We start from the raw sequence: 18,905 nt of genomic DNA, 5'->3' as shown, positions 1-18,905 counted from the left end.
ATCTATGTATTACACCTTATCTTTGAAAAAGTAGTTTGGGAAACTGTTCTGTTTGTAACTTGTTTGTATCTTCATGCCCTTAGTTTGCATTTCTAAATTGCAGCATTTGATATTACTATCAGCCTAGTCAGGGTATGAGATGATGTCTAAGCCATCCAACAGTGAATTTCTTCTTGTTATATTAAAAAGAAGTTGTTTATTAGTGCCTTAATATCCAAATACCAACATCATGCAGTGATTTTGAAAACATCTGCAAAAGACAGTTTGGTCTGACTTTTAAAAAATAATTACATAAATCACATTTTCTGCTTATTACATAAGTAATACTATACTCAATAAAATTTTATTTTCAGGAAATACAATGGCCACTGATATGTTATCTGAACATCCCTTGCTATCTGAGCCATCATCTGTGAGTTTCTATAATTGGATGTCAAATGCTGTGGGTAATCGTGGAAGTGTGGTACAAGAATCTCCTGTTACAAAATCCACGCACAATAGTCTTCCATCAGGTATTGAGTTATCATGTTATTTTGCTTAACTGTCTAAGGGACATATGTAAATTTTAACAAAATTCTATTTTTCACAGAATGGTCAAAATATCAAATGTTTAATACTGTTTAGTTGAAATTTGCCAGTTTATGAAATTAATAAACTGAATTGTTAATACTGAATTGAGAGAATTGTAAGCAGTCACTTGGTATTCTTGTGAGAAGACAAATACGCCATATGTGAGATCTTATGTAATTTAAATTAGAGTTTAAAACGTCCAATTAATGTGGCCGGTTTAATTTTAAAAATGCCAAAAGGAGGTAAATGAAAAAATGCGAAGAATATGGCATAATGTACCTATAATACAGAAAATATTTTAGTTTATTCATATTCCTCTGAGAAATAATAATAGCATTCTTTTACTCTTATAGTTACTTAAATAATTAAACCTAAAGGTGTACTAAGAGGAATAAAATAAGATTTTGTCTTTGAGGAAGAAATGAGGGCAACTTATTAATTTTAAAAGAATACGTGTAAAGAGCAAGAACACTGGCAGGGAATTCACCAAGAAATGTTGGTGGCTATCTCCAGAAACATAAGTGGTGCCACCCTTTATTTTCTATGTTTTTCTTTTTGGGATATTTTTCCAAATTTAGTGGGTGCATGTATTCTTATAAAAAAAAAAAAATTTTTTTAAACATGTGAAGTAGACTTTGATCCTAGGTACTGAAGGCAGCTGAAATTAATCCATGTAACAGCTATTTGCATTGCTAGCAAATTCTGTTCATATAGAAAATACGATATGAAATATGGTTGATAAGTGACTACTCACTCAGTCCTTTGTTTTGCTGGTATGTGGATCACTCTTGAATCTGAAACTAATCCTAGTTATGACTGCATTCCAGTTCTTAGCATTGGCTCTTCTTTGAAGAAGAGAAGAGGACGCTGTTTCCGCCAGCTCTCAGCACTGTTGTAGCACAGTCTCACTACTGCACAGTTTAAATTTTGAGAAAACCAAAAAAGAACATTTCCTCTTTCTCATGGATCCTTTGCCTGGGCGTTAGAGGATAAAGGGAATACAGAGGAAAGAAATAGCACCGTTTTATTTTGTTCTGCCTCGGGAAAGCATAATTGGAAAGAAATTTACATGTGGGACTCTGTGACATCTGTGGCTTTTGCCCTGCTGCTGTCTGTAACTCTGCTTCTCAGTGCAAAGCTGAGGGGATATCAAATGCTTTTCAAAGATCTCCCGGCCATAAATTTCTGTATTTTTGACTGACTGGCTCTAATACAGATTTCATGTATGAGAATGACTGATATTTTCTGAAGTTTTAGTTTAATTTCATTTTTATTATTAACTCATGTCTGTAAAATGACCAAAAAGTGCTGTTTGTTTTGGTTTTTTTTTTTTACCTTTATTCAGTGTAAATGGTCTGGTAATACTGCTGTAATACAGGCTTCATAAGTTTGCTTTGCTGTGCCCTTTTATGTTGTTTTTATTTCCTCTTAATTCAGATTTTACTCTTGAACATTTACTCTGTTAGGTGTTGCACCCAATCTTCCTACAATACCCTCAGCCTCAGATTTCAACACCGTCTTATCTAGTGACCAGAATACTTTGGATGGAACACATTCTCAGCATAGCACTAGTCAGGATGATGTGGCAGGTGTAGAAGAAGCCAACCAAGGGTTTCCTGCTGTGCAGCTTGCTGATGCACAGGTGAGCCAGTCTGTTTTTCCGTAATTATAGTAACCCCTCATTAGGTAATTCTTAGCAGCTGGAACCATCCAGTCATCTGCACCTTGGAATTCTAGTGAAAATCTTTTTTGTGTGCTTGTCAGTCTAAAGTCTTCATGCAAAAATGGAGGAGCCTTTTAAAAGTACCTGGGTTAATTACAGATGCTAATTTAGCATCTATAGATATGCATTAAACAGAAGAGTTTAACTATAGACAACTATAATTAGTTGTCATATAATAGCATTTTTGTTATGTGGAGATACAGATTGGCTAAATAACATAACTAGAAATTAGAAGACTCTGTTAAGTACTATGTTAAGACTTTACTGAGTGAGCATTTGGGAAGCCCTGAAGATTTTAGAGCAGAGGAATTAAGTGACTACAACTGTACATGTAGAAATATTATATGGGTAGCAATGTGTTAAATGGATTGAAGTAGAGACACTATAGGTGAAAAGATGAGTTATTGAAGTAGTTCACATAAGTGGTAAATGAGGCTTTTAACTTAGATGGTTGTGGCTTTGATAAGGTAAAGGCAAAATAATGTGAAGGTCTTATTCAATTGATCAAATATAAGAGTGGAGAGCAAAATCCTTTGAAATGTATATTTTAGTCCAAATGATCACACAGCAAGTGGGTGAGTGGGACCATGGGTATTAAGAGGTGTTATTTTTTCAGGATGAGAGAGATTCCAGCATAGTTACATACTGAGGAGGAATTAGGAAGGTCCTGATCAGAAAAAGAAAAAAGGGTAAACTAATAGAGCAAGATTCAGAGAGGGATGAGGACTGTTGGAATTTAGAGTCACTCATAGAGAGAGATGTTTTAGACATAAAAAATTACTTTTTTCCTCTGAGAAACTAAGAAGGCAATAAGAACAGTTCACAATTATACAGGTAAATTTGCAAATTGGTAGCTTCAATTTTCTCTTAACATAGAAAGCAATTTATGTTAAGAAATGTGTCAGGCACTTTTAAATTTTCTTGAGATTTACTTCTCCAATACACTGGAGTAGTTTTTAGGGACTTCATTTTTTTGTTAAAGGAGAGTGGGAAAATAAATAACCTTTTTGTTGTTGTTTTGGCCTATAGAATACATTAATTGTATTTATTAGCATTCAATACATATTTTTAGAAATAATTATATTGTTTTACATATAAGATTCTAAAATCCACTAGAAACATGAATATAAATAATACAGTAAAAAACTCTGTAAGGTGATTTAGATATGTGTACAGGTTGGCGTGAATATGAAAGAGAGCTTACCACAGACTCCCTAAAAGGATTGCCAAATAGTGCTGAGGGCCTAGTTAAGAGTTTAGGTTAGTGTTGGGGTACCAATGAATGCAGTTATATCATTTCCTTTCATTGTTCCTAGCAGCTCAGCTATGGGAGTATAAGAGGATTGATCCAAAGCAGATATAGCAAGAAAAATGAGGTGATAGATATAAACAGTCTAGGAAGTTGCTGAAATGGAGTTTAAGCCAAGATTATGGGAGGAAAAAGAAGTCACATAACTTTGGAACTGAAATGTTGGTTGAGTTATCTGCATGGTCAGAGAAGTCATTCAGGATGATAAATTGGGATTGAAAAGAAAAAGAGGAAAGTCAGTCAGGAACCAAAGTTTAGTTAGGAGGATTAACAAGTTGAGGGATAAATAAATGACACACATTAGAAAAGATGGAGGATGGTTTGAATCTTGAAGAGGGAAGAATTTTTCCATTAGAATGAAAGAGTAAAACCCAAAAAAGAATATCCCAAGTTAAGTATATAAAGGAGAGGGAATTTCTCCCTAAGGTTCCAATCTAGTGTACAATTGTTGGAATTCTCTGTTCTAGGCCATTAGACCTGAACAAGAGTAGGCTGTCTTCCCAAGCACAAACAAATGAGATGATCTAGAGATAATTGAACATGTAGACTTAGGTCTTAATACATAAATGGCACTTGTCCATTTTAATAGTATCATTTAACTTTCAGGTAAAGATTACTAAGGGAGATGTACAGGGAAAGGGTTACAAGAGGGCCATGGAAAGTACTGGATAACACCTATATTTTGGATATGGAAGGAGGAAAAGGAACCATGCAGCAAAGAATAAGCGGAGTGATTATAGTGATCAACTATTGAACACATGTAGTTGCTTCTGTTTGGGTTAGCTCTTCATGACTACAAAATCAGTTAATAAGAGATTTAACCAGAGTGATTTATTTCCATAAGCTTGTATGATACTTTAAAGGAACTTTTTTTTTCAGAAAATAAATGTTAAATGACTGTTACAACCAAATGATACCATTTAAAAAGAAGTCATATGTTCATAATATTACACATGAAATGTTTTTATATTAACATAGGAAGTTGGTAAACTATTCTAATATACCAGATTTCCATTTTTATGGAAACAGTATATATTCATGCCTTTTTAAAAAGCAAGAAGTAGAATGATTTAAATTAGTTCACAATTTTATTTTCCTTGTCCTTTCAGACTCTCAGGCAAGATAGAGAAATCTTTGTCCTTGTGATTAATTTGAAGATGAGTGGCATATAATATGTGCTGAAAAGTACTGTTAAGGTTTTTTTTTATTATGTTATGTTAATCACCATACATTACATCATTAGTTTTGATGTAGTGTTCCATGATTCATTGTGCATAACACCCAGTGCTCCATGCAGTACGTGCCCTCTATAATACCCATCACCAGGCTAACCCATCCCCCCAACCCCCTCCCCTCTAGAACCCTCAGTTTGTTTTTCAGAGTCCATAGTCTCTCATGGTTCGTCTCCCCCTCCGATTTACCCCCCTTCATTTTTCCCTACTATCTTTTTTTTTAACATATTTTTTAACATATAATATATTATTTGTTTCAGAGGTACAGGTCTGTGATTCAACAGTCTTACACAATTCACAGCGCTCACCATAGCACATACCCTCCCCAATGTCTATCACCCAGCCACCCCATCCCTCCCACCCCCCACCACTCTAGCAACCCTCAGTTTGTTTCCTGAGATTAAGAATTCCTCATATCAGTGAGGTCATATGATACATGTCTTTCTCTGACTGACTTATTTCGCTGAGCATAATACCCTCCAGTTCCATCCACGTCATTGCAAATGGCAAGATTTCATTCCTTTTGATGGCTGCATAATGTTCTATTGTATATATATACACCACATCTTCTTTATCCATTCATCTGTCGATGGACATCTTGGCTCTTTCCATAGTTTGGCTATTGTGGACGTTGCTGCTATAAACATTGGGGTGCATGTACCCCTTCAGATCACTACATTTGTATCTTTGGGGTAAATACCCAGTAGTGTAATTGCTGGATCGTAGGGCAGCTCTATTTTCAACTTTTTGAGGAACCTCCATACTGTTTTCCAGAGTGGCTGCACCAGCTTGCATTCCCACCAACAGTGTAGGAGGGTTCCCCTTTCTCCGCATCCCCTCCAACATCTGTCGTTTCCTGACTTGTTAATTTTAGCCATTCTGACTGGTGTGAGGTGGTATCTCATTGAGGTTTTGATTTGGATTTCCCTGATGCCGAGCGATGTTGAGCACTTTTTCATGTGTCTCTTGGCCATTTGGATGTCTTCTTTGGAAAAATGTCTGTTCATGTCTTCTGCCCATTTCTTGATTGGATCATTTGTTCTTTGGGTGTTGAGTTTGATAAGTTCTCTATGGATTTTGGATACTAGCCCTTTATCTGATATGTCATTTGCAAATATCTTCTCCTAAGTTTTAAGTAAAATTAGAGTTATATTTATTACACAAGTCCTTTTCTTTTTTTTTTTTTGTTACACTACAGTATTGACATATGTATTGAGGTAGAGTAAGAAAAAAGCCACAGTAAATGATGAATTATAAGTTAAGCTAATTAATGAACATGTTATGTCTTTTAGGTTGTTTTCAGACCTCTTCTCAGTCATACAGGGATTCAGTCACAGGATGCAATGCCACTCTGCTACCGAATGTACTTTGGAGAACACCTTTCATTTTCAGGGACTTTGGACTGCCTTAGAGCAGATATTGTGGATTCGGACACAGCCAAAGAGAGAAAAGGCAAAAGAGCAAGAAGGTGTCTTGTGTTATTGTTCTTTTTGTGTAAAATGTTATATACAGGTTATAGTATCTTTTTTTAACTTTGTTTTCCTCTAATGCTAATGAGAGTAATTTTAATATCTTAATGAGAAGGTAACTTCCATTTATCAAAAATAACCTCATTTTAATAACCTGTGGATTTTCTAGGTTGTGAGGTCTATGCTGAGACTTCATTTTGTGCCATGTTAGCATGTGTATGTGGGTCAGCCAAAGTACATTTGTTGTATATATCCTCAGAATTTGTTTACTGTTGCTGTGGCTGAATTTTTATGATCTTATGCATTGTAATTTTATATATTTTACTTAGAATTATTCCTAACTGCCTTTCTGAGTCAACTTGCATTATTTTCTATTAGAAACAGCGTAGAAGGCATATTGAGAGTATGGCCATGAGAAACAGGAATGCTAAATGTAGCATGGTGAAAGTTAAGAACCATCTTTTACTGTCATTATTATCAGGGATAGTTCTTTAGTTTCTTTATTGCTTGAATAGGAAATATTATGCCCACTAATAATATTTGATTAATCCTTTTGTGAACATTAAATTTTACTTTGCATGGGTCTCGCTGATGTGATATAGATAGGAACAGTAGAATATGGATATAGGTGGCAATTATGACAAGAGGTTTTTGCCACATTCTTCATTTCATCCAATTTAGGTTCTTGCAAGGTGGTAGATTAAAAATAAATGCACATGTATCGCACATTTAACTAAGTGAAGTATGTTTTCCATTTGAAATATTCTATTTAAAAATTTAAATAATTTGACAATCAGTTTAAACATTTTTACAGAAATTATTAATAGAAAAATAGAGCTTTCTCAAATTTTGTTTCAGGTCTCGATATCTGAGGATTTTCTAATGACACAGGAACATGGAAATTGCATTGTCTTTTCTATTAAATATAAGACAGTCACTGCTTTTCATAGTGTTATACCATAACAGTGACTGGCCAGCTGAAGCACCACAAAGTGACCTTAATGATTATCAAGATTAGTGGGGAAAATTACCTTTGTTTTGTGACCTGGAAAAAATGTTTGTTAAAACATTAAACACTCTATTACTGCTTATTATAAATGTGTAGGGAAATGAAAAATACAGTAAAACTAATACTTAGTACCTCAAAATTTAAAACATTAGAAACACTGAGAATTAAAGTGTCTTCAATTCTAAAAATCTCATCAAAGGATAGTTTGAAAAGCCCTTGCCATCTTATCATCATATAACTTACAATACAGAAAGAGCATCTTTTCTGTACCTTGACATAATGCTGTACTCCATTGCAAGTATGGATGAGTTTCCAACACTTTTTCCTTTGCACTTTTAATGTCATGAAATACCATCACGAGTTCCTTTTACTATGAAATTTTTTGCCAGCATCACTTCCTCTGGGATATTGTCATCCTTACAACTTTGGCTATACCGTGCCCATGCCAGCTCTTTATCTGTCTGGCTACTCTTGTCTTAAGTGACTGCTTCATTATATACCAATGTTTTTTTCCCCTTTTACTTGAATCTCCTCTCTTTAAGACTTTCTTGCTTCCCTTATATGTTTTTAATTCTTGTTTTTGCAGTTGTGGATTATTTTAATTTCTTTAGAGTCTTCTCTCTCTTGTCCATTCCACTTCTCAGAATCCAGTCTTTCCTTCTCTGACTACACACTTAGCATTGATTGTAGTCTTATTAAGAGCTTGTAGATTTTCATGGATTATACTCCATAGTGGGGTTTTTTTTAAAACAATATTCATTAAAGAATTATTATTCTCTATAAAATCTTTAAGTTAAATTGAGAACATCAAAGCAACTTCTGTTTCCCTTTGTATTAGAAAAATTTGACCTATGTGACTACACATTCGTATTGTACATGGAAGAGAAAGGAAAAAATACCTTTTTTTTACAATTTTGGGCCCTGAGGTTTATTGTTATTGGTAGTTGGTTTACAGAAATCTGAGTTTTGGCTTTTAAATATTAAAATTGACTATAATATTCCTACATGAAAATTTTCAGATAAGCAGGAAGATTTGCCCAAATAATTTTCATAGTTTTTTTTTGTGTATTTTTCATTTTTTTGTTTCCAGTTGTCTTCCTCCCCACTTTCATCTTGGCAAAGTAAGCCAGTAGGGTTTCATTTCAAATAGCAAATTAATTTTATATATAAATGCGAAGAGATTAAATCTATAAACAATATGTTTAATAGAGGGGGAGAGGATGGTTAAGGGAGGTACCCTAATTGACCTATAATTGACTTTAAATTCCATTACCATTGGAGTATACCACCATATTGGCAAGAAAAAATGTTTTATTACTTCACTGAAATAACATAAATCTGATTTTAAGTAGTCAGTTATGGAATAAGATCAAGAAGGAAGATTTAAGGCCTAGTTTCCAACATATAAAAGGTTGGCCTCATGAGAAAGCATATTCTACTTGATCTCTTGCTTAAAATTATTTAAATGGTTTATAACATGTTTCACCTTGTAGGTTTTTTGCTAACAAACTAATAAAGATTATGCAGCTCTGGGAAAAAAGGAAATAAAATCTTGTCATTTTTTCTTTTTTCTTCATTTTTAGGCAAGGTCATGTGAGTCTTCCTCCACTTGAATTCAAACCAGCATTAATGTTGGAAACCTTTAGCATCAGTGCTGTTGTAATGGAAAAGTCAGTGTGCACGCCTCAGAACTCTACCAGTGCTCTTTCTTTTCATGATCTCAACAAACGGTATTATAATACCTTCCACTGTAACTTTACTATTTCTTGTCAATCAATAAGCCAGCATGTAGATATGGCTTTGGTTCGTCTTATTCATCAATTTAGTACGATGATAGATGACATCAAAGCGACTCAGACTGACATTAAACTTAGCAGATATACAGCTGGATCGGCTTCCCCAACACCTACCTTCAAAACCAGAAAACATCGGGATTTTCGCTCATCTGACTTCAGCCGCAGTTCTAGAGGAAGTTTGAATGGTGGCAATAGAGTAAACAATGCAAAGAACAAACGGACCAACAATGAAAATAACAAAAAGGAATCTCGAAACAAAAATTCATTAGGAAGATCTGAAAGAAGAACTTCAAAAGTGTCTAGGAAAGGTTCAAAAGATGTGGTGGACCATATGACTATTCATATGGATGACTCTGATTCAATTACAGTGTCAGAACAAAGTGAGCCTTCGGCTGAGTGCTGGCAGAATATGTATAAATTACTTAACTTCTATTCACTTATCTCTGATCCAACAGGAATATTGGAAAAATCTTCAGAAACATTTGGACCAGCAGGTAATGGATATCTTTATATTTGAAAAATTTCTTTTTAGAACAGCAGTAAAACTAAAACAGACTGGTTGTTGATCATGTTTTCTTAATGTTATAAGTAGATAAATGAAATGCCAAGAAAGTTGCCAGTCACCCATGGAGAGAAAATAATAATGGCACTCAGATAATCTGTCACCCCATTTCCTGTCCTTCCATACACAGTATGGTGTTAAAGATTCAGACATACGTACTTTCAAATATCTGACTCTGTTATTTACTGTCAGTATGATCATGGGAAAATGTTGGAAAATTTTTAAAATAATTTTGGTGAGGAAGAGGGCTGGTTTGGAATATGAAAAAAGATAAGATGGTGTTTGGAGTGTCTTTCAATTTCACATTTTCTATCTAAATCCATATGTTTTGTTTCCTTATAAAGGAGTTCGGAGCCCTACAGAGCCAACATGTAAAGTTGTGTTTGAGAATGAACAAGACGGTAATAGTTTGACTAAGACACAGAGGAAACGTAGCTTGGTGACTTCTGAACCTCAGCATGTTACTCTGATAGTGTTTGGGATTGGCATGGTGAACCGCACTCACCTGGAGGCTGACATTGGGGGGCTAACAATGGAATCAGAACTGAAGAGGATCCACGGCAGCTTTACACTTAAGGAAAAAATGAAAGGTAGGGTGACATTCTAACACTGTAGTGCTACTTTTCTGAAAAAAAGCCAATGCCATGTCTCTAAAATTCCTACTTGGTAGTTTTTCTTCAAAAAATGAACTTTTCCATTTATATGGATGAAGAGTGCCACTTTATATAGTTTCTTTTCCTATTCTTTTGGTTTTCCAAGTTTTCTGCACCAAGTATTACTTCTGAGATTTAAAATGCTTTTAGGCTATTTAATGCATGAATGGCATATTAAACTGTATATTTGGCATCATTCCAACTTTCACATATAATATGTACATATATAGGAATACATAGAAATAAAAAAAATTTAAGTAGTTCCAAAATAATTTAAATTTTATTATAAAACTTAAGTTATCTTTTGTCAACAAATCTATTATGGATAAAATGCTTTAATACAAAGTACAATTAATTTATTTCCAGATTTCATATTCTTTTTTCTTACATTTAAGATGTTTTACATCAAAAGATGACTGAAACGTGTGCCACTGCTCATATTGGTGGGGTTAATATTGTGCTGCTTGAAGGGATTACACCAAATATACAGTAAGTGTGTCAATTTTTATTATTTTCTTCAACTTGTTTATTATAGTTTTATAGGAAACTTAAAATTCATTGGATGAATCCCATACATGCTGAGTTTTGAGATGTGTATAACATTATGTTACCAGATACTACAGTTCCTATGTTATTAAGAATATCACCAAATGAAATGTTTTCAGAAAAATAATTTTTCCCCTTTTACAGTTGGTTTACTACCCCCGCACCCCACAAAAAAAGCTGACTCCAGGTACACTGTAAGTTTGTATAACAAGAAAAAATGATTATAATGCAAACTTCAGTTAAACATGCAACATGCAAAAAGCTTACATAATTCAAATAGTTAAAATTTTAGTCAAAGAATACAGAGTGTCTCTTGATTTTATATTAAGTAATCATTACTCAAATTCATGTTGGGTTTTAAAACTGTATCTTGCCATTTTTCATTTAAAGAATTCAACAATAAAGCCTATGAGACTCTTGTAATAATATAGGTAAACTTTTTATAGTGAGTATACCATACCATATCACTTTTCTTTTGATTCTTTGCTCTTAACCTTTTCTTTATAAGTTCTACTCTTAGATCTATTCTGAATTGTTCTGATAATGATTACCTTTCAATATATGCAGATCGTTAACCTATTATCAGTGTATTTAACCATTGACTTTGTTCATATGCTTGGGAGTATATATCTGAATTCCTAACTTCCTTTTACTGGAGCAGCTTTATGTTGTAACTACAAAATATGCTTTAATAATTTAGGTCAGACTTTGAGAATTTGCTGTTTCTTAATATTATAACTAGTCAATGTTCTGTCATCTTATAGTGAATCTGTCGTACTAAATGCTAACTAAATAGAGGATTTTGTTCAGCTGCATAAATATTAAGTGTTAATCATATATTGACTAGTAACAGTTCTAATTCATATTTTAAACATGGGTGATGTAATAACTGTCTTGGAGAACATTTCCTTGAAATATTTGGATAAGTCTTGCTGGGGTATTTTAGACTTGTAAACCTAGAGCCAAAGAGTATATTTTATTATAGCTGCCTACGTGGTCCAGATTGCATTTCCTAAGCAGTTTGGAAAGACCAGGAAATTACAGTAGTTATGACAGACAAGATCTTTTCTGATAATTCAGTGTGGGAGAAGGGCGATTATGATGTAGTAATTGCAATCTTAACAAGGACCTACTGTGAAACAGGAGCCTCTCATAGATTATTTTATTTAATCCTAATCTGAATCCTGTGAACTGGGGTGGTTTTATCCCACTTTACAGAACAATAAATTGAGATCCAGAAAGATAAAAAAGCATGTGCCTAAAATACTTAAAACCCTACAGTCAGAATTGTTGTCTGAACCTGTGCTTCTGCTAAATATCACTACAGACCTTCAGTTCCATGGTTCCTTTGCTGGCCCTAAATTGAAAGTACCACGGCTACTTTAACTTATGCAGCAAGTAAAACAAATTTCTCTAGTTGTCTCAGGTGTCTTATTTGTTCTATCCTCTTGAACCTTTTATCTCTATTATTTGTTATCTCTGAAGGGCTTCAAATAGTTTCTAGACTTGCAAAACATAGTATTTATAAAACAGATTTTTAAAAAGTATTGTATAACTTTATAAATGAATAACTTTGGTTTTTCATTTCTGATTTCAGTTAAAAGGAAATGAAACTAAAAAAGAATAGTTGAAAAGTTTCTTTGAGGGAAAATTTTAAAAGTGGGAAATAAGAAAAGCATTCCAGATGATTGGTCATGCTGTAACTAATTTATGTATGAATGTTTATTTGCTTCCTTTTTGTTTTCCTGCTTTCTCTTGAATCTTCATCTGTAGACTGGAGGATTTTCCTACATCTCCTACAAGCACAGCCAAACAAGAGTTTCTGTATGTCATATTATTTTTTTCCCCCATGGGCTTTGTGATTAATATAGTATTGAATAGTTTTAAAGAAATAGTTCAATTATCTGCATGGCTGTGAATGTATGTAGTTGTTATTTTGTAGTTTAATGTAGGTCCTTTTATAGATTAAAGCTACTGACATTCAAGGAACACACAGAGGTAAGGGCTACCTTTTGGTAATTCACACTTTGTTTTGTTGAAAGATTTTAACACTGTAGTTATGTGTTGCTTGTGCTTTTTTAAGACACCTCACTGTTAAAATTTATATTATCATAAATCCTACTTAAGGTTTGATGGGATAATAGAAACTAAAAAGTTTCACTTGCATATAAGTTTTCACTAAATACAAAAATAATTATTAAAACATTAATATAAGAAAACATTGACACATCTCAGCTTTATAATTTTGCTTTTAAGATGAGAGTTAAAAAAAATAAGATGAGGAGAGTTTACTACTCTGTTGACAGATTTTATGTATGCTTTAGTAAAAGTGCTTTTATATTTTGAGTGGCTTGATTTGACCTAGTTATATCTGATATTTTGTGGTAGTGAGCTATACTGAATGCTATTAATTTAAGTATTTGTTACATGAGTCTTACATAGGGGTGGAGATAGAGTAGAGATAATGAAGCCCCAGAGTAAATCCTCAAATTATTCACTCAGCCTGTTGGATAGAAAAGGATGGGGCCTGCATTTACTTCCTGGACTCAAGAAGTAGAAGAAGATGCGGAAAAAGTACTTGCTTCATTAGGCAGGTGGTCATTGTAGCTGATCACAGTGGATCTGTCAGAACCGTGTGAGGGTAGACTACACTGTCAATGAATTCTTTAACAAGATTGTTTGGTCACTTGCCATGAACTTTTTATATATATGAGGCATGCCTAAGGTGCTACATGTTGTTATAGTCTTCTCTTCAGAGAGATTTTGACCAGTTCTTTCTTGTGTAAAAGTGTTACACATATACTACATTACTGTAGGAGCTAGATTAAGTGACAACTCTCTTCAAGAATTAAAATTATGAATAGATAATTCACCTAGCAGCTTGTAAACTATTTAATTCTTCATTCTGGGTCTCCTTATCTCTTTAACACGTACAGTTTGACAGGAGTTAATGTTAATCAGACATCCTCTATAGTTTCTGGCTCGGTTTGATCAAGATAGGTCTACCATGTTATCCAGCTCAGAAGAACACCACTCACATTGTAGTGGTAGGCATTGTTTACACAGACTACAATGTGAATGGAGCCCTCTGGTGCTGGGCAGCACAGAGCACCTGAAGTCCTTAACATCAGAATTTTCACTGGAAATATCATTGTAGGATCCACAATAGGAGAGCAATCAGCCCCATTAGCTTTCCATTCTTACTTTTGCCGTATACCTCAAATTCCAGTGTTATATACATGCTTATATAATTGAAAGTAATATTTAAGCAGACTTCTATAGATTATAAAGGAAAAAACAGCAAGATAGGTATGGAATTTTACTGTCATGATAACAAGAGAGACTTCTTTGTATGTTTAGTTTCATTCAGTAGTTGGATGCTGTTCACAAGTAAAAAGTCATTTGCATTTTAGCACCATCTGAGTGTTCTGGCTTATGTTGAAATTGAATTTAAAATGAAATCTCATTGATAATAAAAGTAGCTTTATTTATTATAATGTTTAAGAAAAGATTCCAAATTCAGTAACTAGTCAGTATCCCAGAATCTACTCTCATGCTGGCTAGACCAATTTCATGGATTACTTTTTTCCCTAGTCTGTGATAGTCTCTGAAAATAGTTGCCTTTGTAGAAGAAAGCCACATTGTTCTCTAGTAATCATTTTTTAATTTTATATAATACGCAAATTTCATTGTCTGTAAATAATCAATACCTCTGATAGCGCCATTATTATGCTTCTCAAGGCTTATTTTAATAGAAGTTAAATATGATAAATTGTTTAGATCAAGACTGTAAATAAATTCTCAGCAAATCCTCTACAACCTAAGTAGAGATAAATGTATGTGAACTGACCTGTAGTTAATATGAAATTTGCATTTTATATGTTGTTTTGCTAAATCTATTTATGTCAATCCTTTGCCCATTTGAAAGATAATATTTATGTTTGAAGCTATCCTTTTACTAACTGGGCCTTTAATGGTGCAGTTCATTGACATGAACCTTTCCATTCTATACGTCAAAACTCCTTCATCATGACTTCTACATACATGACTTATCACGTGTTATCGTGGAATTCCACAGCTTTAGTGTTGGGAGTCATTCTTCTGCTGTACTTCTTTCTGCTCATTAATTTCACGAAATTCAGTGAGTGCTGCCATGCTCAAGGTACTGTTGTAGGCGTTGTAAAAGAGAACAAGAAATCAAGAAAGATAATATCTCTGCTTTATGTCTGTGTCAGTAGAGCTTACTAATTTTTTTGATGTATTTTATTTTATTTTATTTTTTAATTTTATTTGTTTATTCATGAGAGACAGAGACAGAGAGAGAGAGGCAGAGGGAGAAGCAGTCTCCCAAGGAGCAGGGAGCCCGATGCGGGACTCAATCCCAGGACCCTGGGATCATGACCTGAGCCGAAGGCAGATGCTTAACCATCTGAGCCACCCAGGCGCCCGAGCTTACTAATTTTTAACTAAGTAGTAGTTACTTATTATGAATTAGACTTCTATCATTTCTTTGAAACTTGTTGAAAATTTTAAAAAATGGAAAATATAAGTTAAATTCCTTCCTTCCGGTTAATTTCTTCCAACATGTTAGATAACTGATGAATTCCTTTGATTAGACTCTAAGAAGTATAGTGAATATTTTATTATATATTCAGCATCTATGCTTTCTTAGTAGTTACATATATCCCTAAAATAAATTGGGGGCAAAATGAGTTCTGAATGGAGGAAAAGTAAAAATGGAACTTTGTGTGTTGTACACATGTAATATGTCCATGTTCATTATTTTACTTGTGAGCACATCCATGTTTTCTTCCATAAACTCTATTAAAGATATAGAATGATTTTCCGTGCAAAGTAAAATAAATATATTTCAATGTTTTTATAAAATATTTCCTCAATATATGATTTAAATGCCTGAAAAATCTTAAGTCATTTAGTTCATTGAATGATTTAAAAGCATTGTCTTATTCTTAAAGTACTTTTTCAACATTTCTCTTTATTTGGCTCTATTTTAATGGTCCTCCTTCTTTATTAATAGAACTGTAGTGAAATGTAGTATTGCCAAGTCACAAGCCCTCTACAGTGCCCAGAGAGGGTTGAAGACTAACAATGCTGCCGTGTTCAAAGTAGGAGCTATCAGCATCAACATTCCCCAGCACCCTGCCACCTTACATAGCATGATGGTTCGGAGTTCCCACCAACTATCTAAGCAGATCTCAGATCTTATCAGACAGCCTTCTACAGCGTAAGTTATTTTTTCAAGTTCTGTGGTTCTGTGTAATACTTTAAATTGGTCTGTGATGTGTTAACAATAGTTTGGAGGAAGACAGAGGGTTTCATCCAAATATTGACCATTATGAACTATGGTGCAGGTGGAAAGTATGTTTGTGGGAGAATCATATTGGGTATAAAGTACTTTGTCACAAATGCAATTGTCAATGTTCTCTATTGCATCAATAAAGCTTAAGAGATCCCAGAGAGGGACTGCTGGATGACTCAGATGGTTAAGCACCTGCCTTCAGCTCAGGTCATGATCTCCAGGTCCTGGGATCGAGCCCCACGTTGGGCTCCCTGCTCAGCGGGGAGTCTGCTTCTCCCTCTCCCTCTGACTCTCCCCCTGCTTGTTCGCTCTCTCCCTCTTTCTCTCCCTCTCTCTCTCTCAAATGAATAGATAAAATCTTAAAAAAAAAAAAAAAGATCCCAGAGATTTGTGGGCATAATAAGAGGTAGTAAAAAAAAGCAAATTAACAAATTCTAGGACTGTATCAATTCTTATTTACTTTAAACTCATTGAAATTTATGACTGCATAAGTTTAAAAATTACAGTGGCCATTTATATTCCATGCATGGTTTTGTGTTGTCCTATGAAATTATTGTACATGGTTCAAGGCAGGATATGAGCATGCCACATAAATATTTTAAAGGGAAGAAAACTGGACCTTTGTACATTGACTTCTATTCCCTGTGTTTATAGCCCTTTTTCATGGGTCTGCATTGCTAAGATTTATTCCTGGTCCTAAAGCTATATAACTAATGAATAATTAATAAAAATATGGTAAGTAAAAGGTAAAAATATTGCCTTATTATGATCCTTTTGCTTAATCTATAAGGTAGAAAAACATTTGTGTGTCTTTTTACAGTGTCCTAAAGCAGTGGTATTTCTAATTGTTCTATATAGATCTTTAATTCTGACATAATATTCATTTCTGGTTGAGTAAGTAGTAATAATTTAAATGTTTCTCCTGTCAGTGTAGTATGGAATCCAAAATGTGTACATAAGACTTAGTTTAAAAATATGCTAAGGAACTCTTCCTTATTATAACGTATTGGCAGCAGAATGTTAAAAAAAAATCAGACTTGTCAGAGCGAGTTAAAATCATGGTTTTGCCATTTTCTAGCTATGCTTCCTCATTTGCAAAGCAGATAATCGTACCTACTCAAAGGTTTTTGTGAGATAAATGAAAAATGATATAAAACACACAGAGCACTAAGAATATTACCTGGCACATACTAAGCACTCCAATAATTATTGTTATTGTTGGTGTTGTTGTTATTAATGGTAATGACAGTAGTGGCAACAGAAGTAATATTACCATCAGTAATAGAGTGCACAATGCTTAAGTCATAGAATTTGGAATCAGACAAACATGAGTCTTAAATCTAGTTTCACATTAAGGATGTGAATAGCCTTGACAGTATAACATTCGTTTGTATTTTTATTACTTCTTGTTTAATTTCTAGATCATCATTTTTCTATGGCTGTTTTTAGGAAGGCTTAAGGGGGTCTGGTATTAGAAAACCTTTGTTTGCGGTTAATTTTTGCTACTTTTCATTGAGAATTCTAATAATTTTGTACAATAAAATGGTAGCTGTTCTAGTTGCATCTTTTTAAAGTGATTTTTTTTTTGCTTTATAGCCCACAGCCCATGAAAGAAGATATTGCAACGCCCCTACCTTCTGAAAAAACTCCAACAAGTGTTAATCAGACTCCTATTGAAACAAATGAATTTCCTCAGCTACCCGAAGGTTTAGAAAAGAAGCCTATTGTTCTTAAATTCAGTGCCATGTTAGATGGTATAGCCATTGGAGCCGCACTTTTACCATCTCTGAAAGCAGAATACAAAATGGGAAGAATGAGAAGTCATGGAATGACAGGTAACATTGAATTTTGAATTCAATCTCGTTAAATTTATGATTGGTTTGAGAAATTAGTAATATTTTGATGAAAAAGTACATTTGGTTTTGAAGATATTATATGAAAATTTAAATAATTTTAATCAGAGCACTTTTCAATTTCATTAATGATGTTCTTCAGTCAGGTAAAAAAATACCAGTTACACTTTCCTTGAATGACCAGCAGGGACCCTGCTTTTATTTGAACTCTTTAGAGCTATTCAACTGTTGAGGCCATTTCTTATCAAGCTTAAGTTAAATAAATTTCCACATCTGTTAGTTTCTTTATAGTCTAAATAACTTGGTTTATTTTCTCATTGAGTGAATTTAGCACAAATCAGAGGTTATTTGGCTTCTTCAAAATAACTACTTCTATAAGGTATTGTGATCCTTATATACTCTCTCCAAAAATTTTTTGCTGCTGTAGTTTTATCCTGCAACTTATATCTACAAAAGTGTGTAAATTATATACACACAGTTTCAAGAATAATAAAGAACTGTAACTTTACCAACCCATTACACAAACTAAGAATGAAAACATTACTAGTACTGTGAAGGCTCCTTCAATGAATATTTTCACTACCAGATTTTCTTCATGACTGCTCATGGAATAACCACTAACATGAATTTTGTGTTACCCATTCCTTTGCTTTTCTTTATAGTTTTACCACATATGTATATACTCAAAATGGCTTATGTTTTGAACTTTATTTGTATGGACTTCCACTAAAATGTATTTTTTAATTGGAAGATTTTTTGCTGTACATTTTGTTTGAGATTCATCTGTTCATTCATGTATCTGCAGGTCATTCATTTTTCACTGAAACCTAATAGTCCATTATGTGATTATATTACAGTTTATC

At 33.7% G+C, this 18,905-nt stretch overlaps 1 protein-coding gene across 9 annotated transcripts in view; it reads left to right on the top strand.

The window, feature by feature from the left end:
• The window catches only part of BLTP1 (bridge-like lipid transfer protein family member 1), a 203,535-nt gene that overhangs the window by 109,825 nt on the left and 74,805 nt on the right, over nucleotides 1-18,905 (top strand). For all 9 annotated transcript variants that reach the window (XM_088021053.1, XM_028102339.2, XM_028102340.2 and 6 more), the window contains exons 44-51: nucleotides 354-512; nucleotides 2,037-2,212; nucleotides 6,127-6,302; nucleotides 8,896-9,602; nucleotides 10,015-10,260; nucleotides 10,719-10,812; nucleotides 15,908-16,114; nucleotides 17,786-18,024. In XM_088021053.1, the coding sequence (XP_087877179.1) occupies nucleotides 354-512; nucleotides 2,037-2,212; nucleotides 6,127-6,302; nucleotides 8,896-9,602; nucleotides 10,015-10,260; nucleotides 10,719-10,812; nucleotides 15,908-16,114; nucleotides 17,786-18,024 (2,004 nt within the window). The remainder of the gene's footprint in view (nucleotides 1-353; nucleotides 513-2,036; nucleotides 2,213-6,126; nucleotides 6,303-8,895; nucleotides 9,603-10,014; nucleotides 10,261-10,718; nucleotides 10,813-15,907; nucleotides 16,115-17,785; nucleotides 18,025-18,905) is intronic.

Source organism: Eumetopias jubatus, unplaced genomic scaffold (genome assembly GCF_037043125.1).
Source record: "Eumetopias jubatus isolate StellerSeaLion01/CBP00866 unplaced genomic scaffold, mEumJub1_p1.0 scaffold_2, whole genome shotgun sequence".
In the NCBI taxonomy this organism is placed as follows: domain Eukaryota; kingdom Metazoa; phylum Chordata; class Mammalia; order Carnivora; family Otariidae; genus Eumetopias; species Eumetopias jubatus.
Note: the sequence above shows the minus strand (reverse complement) of the source record. Positions and strands in the feature narration are given on the sequence as shown.